The following is a 12,714-nucleotide window of genomic DNA, read 5'->3' on the forward strand; positions in this document are numbered from 1 at the left end:
CCCCTAATCAAATGTGTGTGTGTGTGTGTGTGTGTGTGTTTCTGTGTGTTTCTGTGTGTCCTCAGGCGGTGTTTGACTGTGTGGTTAATTCTTTGAAGAACGTGCTGAACATCCTCATTGTTTACATCCTCTTCATGTTCATCTTTGCTGTCATCGCAGTTCAACTCTTCAAGGGGAAATTCTTCTTCTGCACAGACGAGTCCAAGGGCCTGGAGAAGGACTGCAAGTTGGTCTAAAATCCCGACTTTTCTTATCTCAGATCTTTAAAATTGTACACATTCTTAGGTTGGTGCTGACTCTGTACCTGTCTAACACCACTCAGCTTTGTTTATGACTTCATGTCTTCCAGAGGACAGTTCCTAGACTACGACACAGAGGAGGTGGCCGCCATGCCCAGGGAGTGGAAGAAATATGAGTTCCATTATGATAATGTGCTGTGGGCCTTTCTGACCCTCTTCACTGTCTCCACTGGGGAGGGCTGGCCAACGTAAGTTGTCTGTCTGTCTGTCTGTCTGTCTGTCTGTCTGTCTGTCTCTCTCTCTCTCTCTCTCTCTCTCTCTCTCTCTCTCTCTCTCTCTCTCTCTCTCTGTCTCTCTGTGTCTCTCTCTCTCTCTCTGTCGATCTCTCTCTCTGTCTCTCTCTCTCTGTCTCTCTCTCTCTCTCTCTCTCTAATTAACTGATTAAGCGTTGTGTTTTCTGTGGCACAGGAGGCTGTTGTGATAGTTTGTTTATTGGGTCTGTGGTGTCAGAGATGAGGTAATGACTCGTGTTTTTGTTTTGTCCGTTGGAATGAGGCGAGGGTGCGAGTCGTTTTCTCGTTTCTGCCACTTTGGAATTAATCAAAACAAACTATCAAGCCAGTCGGAGCAGCTCCACTTCTTCTCCCTCTGTACTGAGGGCAGACTGGAGCTGCAATGACTCACTATCACCTCTAGAGGAACAAGTGGTATTACAGCCTGGAACTGTCAGTTAGCATAACACAACACACAGACGTCTTTGACATAATGTCAACACTGTAACCTCTTCACATGTTGATAATGTTAGTGCTGTGGTGTAGACCAGTGTTTCTCAAACTTTTTCAGACCAAGGACCACTTAACCAATAAAAAAAACACTCACGGACCACCTAACTCCCCAAATATCCAAAAACAATAGGCCTGCTTACCACTCCAACAGCTATCACAAATGACTATGACAAATGCCTAATAATGAGCTTCATGTGACCTTCTCTATATCGCTCCTTCACACATTAAATCAACAATACAAATACAACTACGGATTCTACAAGCATTTCGTTCATATGCGATTTAAACGGTGAATGTTGATAGATTTTACACATCATATGAAACGTAGACTACATTTATTACTGAGTTTATGTTCGTACAGAGCCGCAACTTCAGCACAGCAAGATCGTTTGCTACTGAGAGATACACAAAATGTAAACTGTGACGGCGCCTTCGTCATGTGTTTCTTAAATTCATCACGTTTTCTCTCAAAAGATCCTAAAGTTTTCCCAAAGTAATCCTTGTGTTTACTCTCAAAATGTCGCTTGAGCTTGGCGGGTTTCATAGTCTCGTTCGCTAACGACTCCTAGCACAAAACACAGTGTGGATTGGGATCCTCTTCATCTCCAGTCCAAAAAAATCCAAATTTGATGTAGTCGCTTCACTTTAGCGCTGGACTTTCCGTGTTCGAGCCGAGTTTCACAGCTTTCAGCCGGGTGGTGGTTGGACGGCAAACCGCTCTCCTGGGACTCAGCAACGCACACAAAACCACTTGTTGCTGCTGAATCACCTGCATCAGGACGATGCATCTTCACTGTCGCGTCAGATCTTTAATTTAATGTTCTTTTAACTGACCCTGTCTACAGCCATCGATCCATCCTGTCAGTTGACTGTGACTCAAATTGATGCTACATCTATGCTACACTCTAGTTTATACTAGTAATTTTTAAACAGTTTGAGAAACACTTTAAACTTATAATATATTATTAATTTCAAATGTGACATTTTTCCAATATACTCACGGACCACTCTTTGCTGCACTCTCTTCTCTTTGAGAAAGACTGGTGTAGTGCATTTTAAGGTGCTCATTGCACCTTTAAATGTTAGTCCACCTTAAGTCATCCTGGGCTGATAAATTAGATTTTTGCTAACTTCACAACCCTTCACAGCAGGTGGTATGCAAGACACAGGAACTTGGCTTAGGTCTTGAAGAGTTGTAGCATTTATTCTCCAACAAATTAACTGTACACACACGACTTAAAAAAGCAATCACAAAAGCTTAGGCTTGTTTTACACCCTGTGTAATACAGTGTCTCAATACCAGTTTAATAGAAAGAGAAGTGTCTGTATTTTCGACGGTATTGAAAACCTTTGGGATTTCTATATACCATGGTATACTGCAATACCTTGATATTAGCGCCCAAGCATAATATGAATATGAATTATGAGCTCATACAACCACTGAATCTTTGGTGGCAAACGAAGCTATGCCTGCCCCCTCACTCAGCGGCAGCACCTCACACACACACACACACACACACACACACACACTCAGTGTTGCCAACTTGGCAACATTCTTGCTTGACTTTTCAGACCCTCTTAGCTACTTACTCACTCAGATGCAGAGAGAACGTGTTTTATAGGAAATAATTACAGAGGTTCGGACCCGGTGAGAAGACTGGAAAAGGCAGACTGTGTGGCGGCCACCGTCTCACCACCAGTGTCCTTCTCCAGTGCTCTCTCAGACACATCTTCACCACCAGTGTCTCCTTCTCCTGTTCTCTCTCAGACACATCTTCACCACCAGTGTCTCCTTCTCCTGTCGTCTCTCAGACATATCTTCACCACCAGTGTCTCCTTCTCCTGTCCTCTCTCAGACACATCTTCACCACCAGTGTCTCCTTCTCCTGTCCTCTCTCAGACACATCTTCACCACCAGTGTCTCCTTCTCCTGTCCTCTCTCAGACACATCTTCACCACCAGTGTCTCCTTCTCCTGTCCTCTCTCAGACACATCTTCACCACCAGTGTCTCCTTCTCCTGTCCTCTCTCAGACACATCTTCACCACCAGTGTCTCCTTCTCGTGTCCTCTCTCAGACACATCTTCACCACCAGTGTCTCCTTCTCCTGTCCTCTCTCAGACACATCTTCACCACCAGTGTCTCCTTCTCCTGTCCTCTCTCAGACATATCTTCACCACCAGTGTCTCCTTCTCCTGTCCTCTCTCAGACACATCTTCACCACCAGGGTCTCCTTCTCCTGTCCTCTCTCAGACACATCTTCACCACCAGTGTCTCCTTCTCCTGTCCTCTCTCAGACATATCTTCACCACCAGTGTCTCCTTCTCCTGTCCTCTCTCAGACACATCTTCACCACCAGTGTCTCCTTCTCCTGTCCTCTCTCAGACACATCTTCACCACCAGTGTCTCCTTCTCCAGTCCTCTCTCAGACACATCTTCACCACCAGTGTCTCCTTCTCCAGTCCTCTCTCAGACACATCTTCACCACCAGTGTCTCCTTCTCCTGTCCTCTCTCAGACACATCTTCACCACCAGTGTCTCCTTCTCCTGTCGTCTCTCAGACACATCTTCACCACCAGTGTCTCCTTCTCCTCTCCTCAATATACCCAAATTTGTATTCATTATATTCAAACTTGTGTTTATTATATCCAAACTTTTATTAAATATATTAAAACTTTCAATCCATTTACTCAAAATGTACAATATATATATAATAATAATTTGCAAAGATTTTGGATCTGTTATTGATGAAGTATTATTACCTTGGAGGATGCAGGCTGGATCCACTGTGTCTCACCTCCTGGTTGTTGTATTGTGCTCTACTCTCTTTACATCTTCACCACCAGTGTCTCCTTCTCCTGTCCTCTCTCAGACACATCTTCACCACCAGTGTCTCCTTCTCCTGTCCTCTCTCAGACACATCTTCACCACCAGTGTCTCCTTCTCCTGTCCTCTCTCAGACACATCTTCACCACCAGTGTCTCCTTCTCCTGTCCTCTCTCAGACACATCTTCACCACCAGTGTCTCCTTCTCCTCTCCTCAATATACCCAAATTTGTATTCATTATATTCAAACTTGTGTTTATTATATCCAAACTTTTATTAAATATATTAAAACTTTCAATCCATTTACTCAAAATATACAATATATATATAATAATAATTTGCAAAGATTTTGGATCTGTTATTGATGAAGTATTATTACCTTGGAGGATGCAGGCTGGATCCACTGTGTCTCACCTCCTGGTTGTTGTGTTGTGCTCTACTCTCTTTACAGTGTTTTGAAGCACTCTGTGGATGCTACTTTTGAAGACAAAGGCCCGAGTCCAGGCTACAGGATAGAAATGTCCATCTTCTATGTGGTTTACTTTGTGGTCTTCCCTTTCTTTTTTGTCAACATCTTTGTTGCTCTGATCATCATCACCTTCCAGGAGCAGGGAGACAAGGCCATGTCTGAGTGCAGCTTGGAAAAGAATGAGGTAAAGCAGAAACATAATGAATAACTCTGAGCTTTATGTTATGTTGACAGTATTATTATTATTATTATTAGTATCAGTATAGCTTTTTTAATCACAGACCGTCAACAGCCATTTTCAAAAGTAATTTCCTTGATGTTTTTAGTAGTAAAACGCTGTATAAATCAGGCTCTGAATTACATGTGAACAAAGCCCTCTCTTAAAAGCTGCAGAATATAGAGAGGCATAAACTGGAAAGTTTGGTGTATGTAAGTACTACTGAAGTGGAGATTTCTGGCTCAGAGTCTGAGAAAAAACAAAAAAAAATATCTATTGTATTCCATATATTATAAAAGACACTAGTAAAATGTTTAACTAATATATATCACCATGCAAGTTCACCAGCTGTTTACTTACATTCAGACCTAAATGTTTATTTTATTCTTTCCACTAGTCTGAAAGAATATATATTTTAAAATTGACCAGTGCATGAAAATGTTTTAGCCTCCAGTGACTCACTTTAACAATAATCCACAATTTTAAAACCAAAAGAGCACCTGGGACCATAATGTATCTCTACTAATTGTTTTTCAGTTATCCACAGTTACTTTTAGATGCCAGCTGCTCACACCAGTGCATATTTTGTATGGAATAATAGCAAATGTATATAATAAAGACAGTGAAGCAGAGCTGTGGTTTCTTTGTTACAGAGGGCTTGTATTGACTTTGCCATAAATGCCAAACCCCTGACACGCTACATGCCCCAGAACACGCAGTCCTTCCAGTACAGGATGTGGAAGTTTGTGGTCTCACCTCCGTTTGAGTACTCCATCATGATCATGATCGCCCTCAACACTGTGGTGCTCATGATGAAGGTAAGAAGAGGTTATTAATAATACAATGCTGAATTTATATAGTTTGTTATGTCTTTTGACTGTTATATGAAGTCAGTCCTGGATTCATCAGAGCTCAAGAATGGAATATCTTGACATTTTGAGACGTACGCTTATTTCCTCTCTTACTGAGAGTTATATGAGAAGATTGATACCTCTCTCATGTGTCTACAGTAAATATGAAGCTACCACCAGCAGCTAGGTAGCTAGGTAGCTAGCCAGGCTCTGTGTAAAGGTAACATCCGTACAAAAACTAAATGGTAAAACCAATTTATTTGATTGAGTGCTTATGATGGCTGAAAGCTGAGTCATCCAGTTGCTTGCTGGAGCTTCACATATGAGATTGTTATTGATATGTCATTCTCAGCAAGAAAGTCAATGTTCTTTTTTCCCCAAAATGTTAACCTATTCCTTTAACAGTCTTACACCAACATGCCAGCAAGGAAAACCTGAACATTTTCCCCTGTCTTCCAGTTCCATGGAGCGCCAGACTTTTATGAAGCAATGCTGAAGAACCTCAACATAGTCTTCACCACACTCTTCTCTCTGGAGTGTATCCTCAAGATCATTGCTTTTGGTCCATTGGTGGGTAACATTTATGAAACAACTTTCAAAAATCCTGAATCATAAAAACAAATAATGATTTTCAACTGTTGTTTCTTAGAACTACTTAAAGGATGCCTGGAACGTGTTTGACTTTGTCACAGTGTTGGGCAGCATCACTGACATCCTGGTGACTGAAATCAATGTAAGAGCACCTGCCCCCATCCATTCTACCCTCACCTCAACAAGGGTTAATGCAATGTATCCATACAACATAACTGTCATGGTAATGAGCTGGGGCAGGGACAGCCTGTACAGCAAGCTTTGTGCATACAAGCTAACTAGCCACATCAGCAATGACAATCACATGGCAGTGGTCCAGACAGCTTTAGACGAGGAGAGAAGGGAGGTTGTGAGCGAGTCTTTTGTTAATAAGGTTGATTTATCATAGAGGGCAGATAAAGGAGTTGAGGATGTACGGCTCATGGTTTACAGTAGCGCAATACTCTGCTATCATTTTGGGGACTACCTGTTATTCCGACGGCCCATTAAAATATTCCGAGAAATGTCCTGCTGTCCGTTATCCCGAAAACAAACGCAAATGGTTCCAAAGGCCCAATGCGCAGAAAATAAACACTCCCTGCAACAAACAGAAGAACATGGCTCATTATTATGCAGAATAAAGTCATCGAACCCTCTCAACCTTCTTTTCCTACTCTGGCGAAGGCCATTACATTCAGTCTTTAGGGGGCATCAGGTTTCTCCAACCATGTAACAAACCACTTTTAGCTAGATACCAGGATGTTGATTCCGTTCAGCTGGAAGTCATATCCCACCCTCTGCCTCTGATTGGCTTGTGCTCGCTGCCTTTGTTGGTTTGGTTGGTTAAGTTTATGCATGAGGAGTGAGATTGGTCACGCTGATATTATTTATAATAAAAGCAACCGAACGAATGGAACTCTGTTTACATAGTAAAGCTTTGTAAGTTTGTTTCTTATTGGACGTAATTTAACAGCTGTAACGGTTGTAGCTTTTTCTCAGACGCGGAGGGATACTGACTTGTTGTGAAAAGTAACTACAATTCTACCCGTGATATACGCTCATTATATCACAGCTAAGAACCAATCAGATTGCTTGATTTGACATGTCCGTTTTATAACAAACAATATATTGCGACCGGGAAAGTCGGAGGACGTCATTCTGCATAATAATGAGTCATGTGCTTCTGTTTGTTGCAGTCGGAGTATTATCAGAGCAATTGGTCCTTCGGAGCAATGGCCGTTTGTTTTCGAGATAACAGGCTGTTGGTCAAATAGTACCATACTTTTTGTGTTGTTTGACAGTTTCTTTATTCATTTCAGACACTTCCTTGCTGTGCACTTACCTGTATACATTGTGAAGTATCTTTCGACCGATTTACATGTGTGTATTTGTTGAGTTGTATCAGTTCATGTTGGGCAATATGACTGTTTCTGTTCTCTTCAATCTCCTGTCCTCTCTCCTCACCTTCCTCTGCTTTCTGTCTCAATTTCTTACTCTGTCTCTGTCGGTCTCTCTGTCTGTCTGTCTGTCTCACTCTGTCTCTCCCTCTCTCTGTATCTGTCTCTCCCCCCCTCTCTCTCTGTATCTGTCTCTCCCTTTCTCTCTCTCTGTCTCTCTCTCTGTCTCTCCCTCTCTCTCTCTCTGTCTGTCTCTCTCTGTCTCTCCCTCTCTTTCTCTCTTTGTATCTGTCTCTGTATCTGTCTCTGTGTCTCTCTCTCTGTCTCTGTCTCTCTCTCTCTGTCTGTCTGTCTCTCTCTGTCTCTCCCTCTCTTTCTCTCTCTGTATCTGTCTCTTTATCTGTCTCTGTGTCTCTCTCTCTGTCTCTGTCTCTCTTTCTCTTTGTCTTTCTCTCTCTCCCTCACTCTGTCTCTCTATCCCTATCTCTCCCTCTCTCTCTTGCGCTCTCTCTCTCTCTCTCCCCCTCTCTTCCTCCTTTTTTTTTATCCCTCCCCTCTCTTTCCCTTTGCCTCTCTCCCTCTACATTTCCATCTTGTTGATTGTCATCACCGGTGTTGCCATGCCCTGGTCCCAAACATCACTAGACTACGGTGAGTGACTTTCTGTTTCCATTCTCTGCTCTTCGCTTGCCTACAATTGTATTTCATGTTTAAAAGTTATGGTCTTTTGATTGTGATTTAAAAGAGTACTCCAGCAATGTATTTCCCTTCCATGAAGTTGGGAAACTTATGAAAGACGCACTAAATAAAGAATCGTCAAAGGCCCATATACAGTATATCCTGACTTTAATCTCTTAAGAAGCGATCTCAAGGCCACTATGAGCATGAAAAATGACAGCAACCAAAACATATTTATGATCATATAGGCATGTCAGTATTGTTTTTCAGAAAGACTCAAACCAAATTGTGAACCTTGTGCATGTTATTGCGTGAATCTTTGATGCACTCAGACATTTCAAACATTTATTTGGGTTTAACGCCTGATCACGCCTCCCACATCAAATCAAAATCAAATCAAATTTATTTGTATAGCCCAATATCACAAATTATACATTTGTCTCAGTGTGCTTTACAGACTGTACATTATACAGGTTACGACACCCTCTGTCCTTAGACCCTCGCATCGCACAAGGAAAAACTTCCTAAAAGAAACCCCAAAATTAAAGGGGGAAAAATGGAAGAAACCTCAGGGAGAGCAACTGAGGAGGGATCCCTCTCCCAGGACGGACAGACGTGCAATAGATGTCGTGTGTACAGGATAAACAACATAGTACAAATACAACATTTGACAGAAATTATGTTGTGTTGGAAAAAAAAAAGAGAAAGTATGGATGAATCCAGGAAAATGTCAAAAAGGCTTCCCGGTGTCCAGCAGGACCAGGGCAGCAGGCACAGCCACGATTCATGATCCTGATGTAAACTTTATCAGTGGCAACCTGCCACATGAGAGACAGACACTCCGGGGATGATACCCCGGATGATGAGTTAGTAACATACATTTACATAAATGCATACAGATAGAGAGGGAGAAGAAGAGAGGGGAGGGAGGGGAGGAGAGAGGAAGAGAAGGAAGAGAGCAGGGAGGTGTCCCCCGGCAGTCTAAGCCTATAGCAGCATAACTAGGGGCTGATCCAGGGCAAACCTGAGCCAGCCCTAACTATAAGATTTATCAAAAAGGAAAGTCTTTAGCCTACTCTTAAATGTGGAGAGTGTGTCTGCCTCCCGAACACAAACTGGAAGCTGGTTCCACTGGAGAGGAGCTTGATAGCTGAAGGCTCTGGCTCCCATTGTACTGACTCTAGGACTGTACTGTAGACTCTAGGAACCACAAGTAACCCTGCAGTCTGGGAGCATAATGCTCTAGTTGGTTTATAAGGTAATATGAGATCTTTAAGATATGTTGGAGCCTGACCATTAATTGCTTTGTAAGTCAGGAGAAGGATTTTGAATTCTATTCTGTATTTTACCGGGAGCCAGTGCAGAGCAGCTAATACAGGAGTAATATGATCCCGTTTCCTTGTTCTTGTCAATACACATGCCGCTGCATTTTGGATCAACTGAAGAGTCTTAAGCGACTTTTTGGGACAACCTGATAACAATGAGTTGCAGTAATCCATTTGAAGTAACAAATGCATGGACTAGTTTTTCTGCATCATTTTGAGACAGGATGTGTCTTATTTTTGCAATGTTACGTAGATGAAAGAAGGCAGTCCTTGAGATTTGTTTTATGTGGGAGTTAAACGACAGATCTTGATCAAAGATGACGCCAAGATTCATTACAGTGGTGCTGGAGGCTAAGTTAATGCCATCCAGAGCTTCTATGTCATTAGAAAATGCGTTTCGGAGGCGTTTAGGGCCAAGTATAATAACTTCAGTTTTGTCTGTGTTTAACATCAAAAAGTTGCTAGACATCCAAGTTTTTATGTCCTTAAGGCATGCTTGAAGTTTAGCCAATTGATTGGTTTCATCTGGTTTAATTGATAGATATAATTGGGTATCATCCGCATAACAATGAAAGTTTATAGAGTGGTTCCTTATAATATTGCCCAAAGGAAGCATATATAAGGTGAATAGAATCGGTCCAAGTACAGAACCCTGCGGAACTCCAAGACTGACTTTGGCTGTCATGGAGGATTTATCGTTAACAAGTACAAATTGAGATCGCTCAGATAAATAGGACTTGAACCAGCTTAGTGCGGTTCCTTTTATGCCAACACAATGTTCCAGTCTCTGTAGTAGAATGTCATGATCAACAGTGTCGAAAGCAGCACTGAGGTCTAACAAGACAAGAACAGAGACAAGTCCTTTGTCTGATGCCAATAGAAGGTCATTGGTAACTTTCATCAGTGCCGTCTCTGTGCTATGATGAACTCTAAATCCAGATTGAAAAACCTCAAATAAACTATTATTATGTAAAAATCACATAACTGTTTTGCAACTGCTTTCTCAAGGATTTTAGCGAGAAAGGGAAGGTTAAATATCAGCCTATAGTTGGCTAAAACCTCTGGATCAAGACCAGGCTTTTTAAGAAGTGGTTTTATTACAGCTACTTTAAAGGATTTTGGTACGTAGCCAGATAATAGGGACAGGTTGATCATATTTAATAACGTTTTAAGATGATCTAACCAGACTAAACGAGATTCTTCCAATTTAGTGGAACGCCATTTACTTTCAAGATTTCTCGACTTTTGTTTTAGTTTGCGGATTTGTAAATTAAGCCATGGAGCTTTCTTTTTCAGTTTTATGATCTTCTTCTTTGGAGGAGCGACAGAGTCGCGTGTTATTCGCAGTGAGGCTGCAGCGCTATCAACAAGATAATTAATTTGTGAGGGACTAAAGTTAGCATTGGAGTCCTCCGTTATATTGATATTGAGTCCTGGTATTGAATTAAGTGCTGATGGAATCACTTCCTTAAATTTAGTCACACCACTTTCAGATCAACATCAAGCGTAGGATGTTTTGCCTACTGGCTTGTAGTCCAATAACAGGACTTCAAAAGTTATTAAAAAATGGTCTGATAAAAGAGGATTATGTGGACACACTGATAAACTTTCAATTTCAACACCATATCCCAGAACAAGGTCCAGAGTGTGGTTTAAACAGTGAGTTGGTTAATGGACATTTTGACTGAACCCAATTGAATCTAATATTGAGATAAATTTATTATTAAGGCTGTCACTATCAACATCCACATGAATATTAAAGTCACCTACAATAATTACTTTATCTGTTTTAAGGACTAAACTTGATAAAAATTCTGAGAATTCAGATAGAAATTCAGAATACGGACCAGGAGGGCGGTACACAGTAACAAATAAAACTGGCTTTATTGTTTTCCATGTTGGGTTTGAGAGCGTAAGAACAAGGCTTTCAAAAGAGTTATAGTTTAGTTTAGGCTTAGGATTGATCAAGAGGTTTGAGTCAAATATGGCCGCAACTCCAGCTTATTCATATTAGACATATTCTTCATGTCTCAGCCAGGTTTCAGTGAGACAAAATAAATCAATCTTATTATCTGATATTAAATCATTTACCAATCCAGCTTTCGTTGATAAAGATCTGATGTTTAAGAGCCCACATTTAATTTTTTCGATTTAGTTGTACTTTTGCAGCGGTGGTGTTTATTTTAATTAGGTTTTCATGTATAACTCCTCTTCTGTTAACCATAGACTTGATTAGTTTCAGTGGTCGTGGGGCAGACACAGTCACTATGGGGATTTGAGACATGATCCAGATGTGTATTAGCTCCTGGAAACCTGTAGACTTTTATCCTTGCACAACATATGGTGGATCATTCCCGCTCTAGAAGAAAGAGTCAGGATGGGTACAAGACCGCTTTCATTACCCCGGACCCAGATGTACGGTGGCCCATGAAGGTCAAAACACAACAACCTTTCACAAAACACAGCAGCAAAAGAGAAAACACAATGACATGAACTCAAACAGGAAAAAGCAGGTATGTGTTGGATAATGATTCCTCGTCCCTGATTGGATGCCCTGTCTGTCAGTCACACAAACAGAATACTTCTTCTTCATGCCTCGTGCTGGACTGATTAGTTACTTCAGCGAGTAGTCTGTCTGTTCTGGCAGACTGGGAACATTGCGGCACATTACTACTTCTCATAGGACAGACTTTTCCCGCTCACTGCCCTCGCTGTCCTGCTCACAATGGCTGCCTGCTGCTGCTGCAGTCGCTCACCAGAGTCAGGACGAGTCACACTGTTCCTCTTACAAACAAAGTAACTAACCCTACATAACCCAACACAGTGCAATAGGGAGACAACAGTTGTTCAACGCAAAGCATTAAAATAACATTTATTTCATACAGAAAAAAATCCCGTTTTGTCGGGGCCGGGGTTTATCGGTGAGACGCAGACACAGACTCACACAATCCTGTAAACCATTGTAGTTCAGTGCTACTGAGATTGGAGGAATTTAGAAAAGTGTATACAGTTGCAAAAGTCTTTATTTTTATTTGTTATCCAACATACCATGTAGGCCAGTAATAACTTAAAGTAAATAAAAGCACGTCTGCTCACTGCAGGGCATTAACCAATACCAACCAATTCTTAATAGCAAACAACAAAAGAAACAAACCAGAAAAGTGCTCAAAAGAAGAAGAAGTATTCTGTTTGTGTGACTGACAGACAGGGCATCCAATCAGCGACGAGGAATCATTGTCCAACACGTACCTACCTTTTCCTGTTTGAAATATTGTCTTGTTTTTTAAATGTTTTTGTGTTTTGCAAAATGTTTTTTAAAATTGATTTTATGTTTTTGTGTTTTGAACTTCAGGTTTGC

General features: G+C 41.4%; 1 protein-coding gene across 1 annotated transcript in view; it reads left to right on the top strand.

Annotated features, from left to right (window-relative positions):
- Positions 1–12,714, top strand: part of cacna1ba (calcium channel, voltage-dependent, N type, alpha 1B subunit, a) — a 153,894-nt gene that overhangs the window by 117,652 nt on the left and 23,528 nt on the right. Inside the window, exons 27-33 of the mRNA XM_029438793.1 lie at positions 66–226; positions 350–487; positions 4,301–4,502; positions 5,189–5,353; positions 5,846–5,956; positions 6,036–6,119; positions 7,999–8,004. Coding sequence (XP_029294653.1) covers positions 66–226; positions 350–487; positions 4,301–4,502; positions 5,189–5,353; positions 5,846–5,956; positions 6,036–6,119; positions 7,999–8,004 — 867 coding nt within the window. The remainder of the gene's footprint in view (positions 1–65; positions 227–349; positions 488–4,300; positions 4,503–5,188; positions 5,354–5,845; positions 5,957–6,035; positions 6,120–7,998; positions 8,005–12,714) is intronic.

The sequence above is a fragment of the Cottoperca gobio genome, chromosome 9 (genome assembly GCF_900634415.1).
Source record: "Cottoperca gobio chromosome 9, fCotGob3.1, whole genome shotgun sequence".
Classification (NCBI taxonomy): Eukaryota; Metazoa; Chordata; class Actinopteri; order Perciformes; family Bovichtidae; genus Cottoperca; species Cottoperca gobio.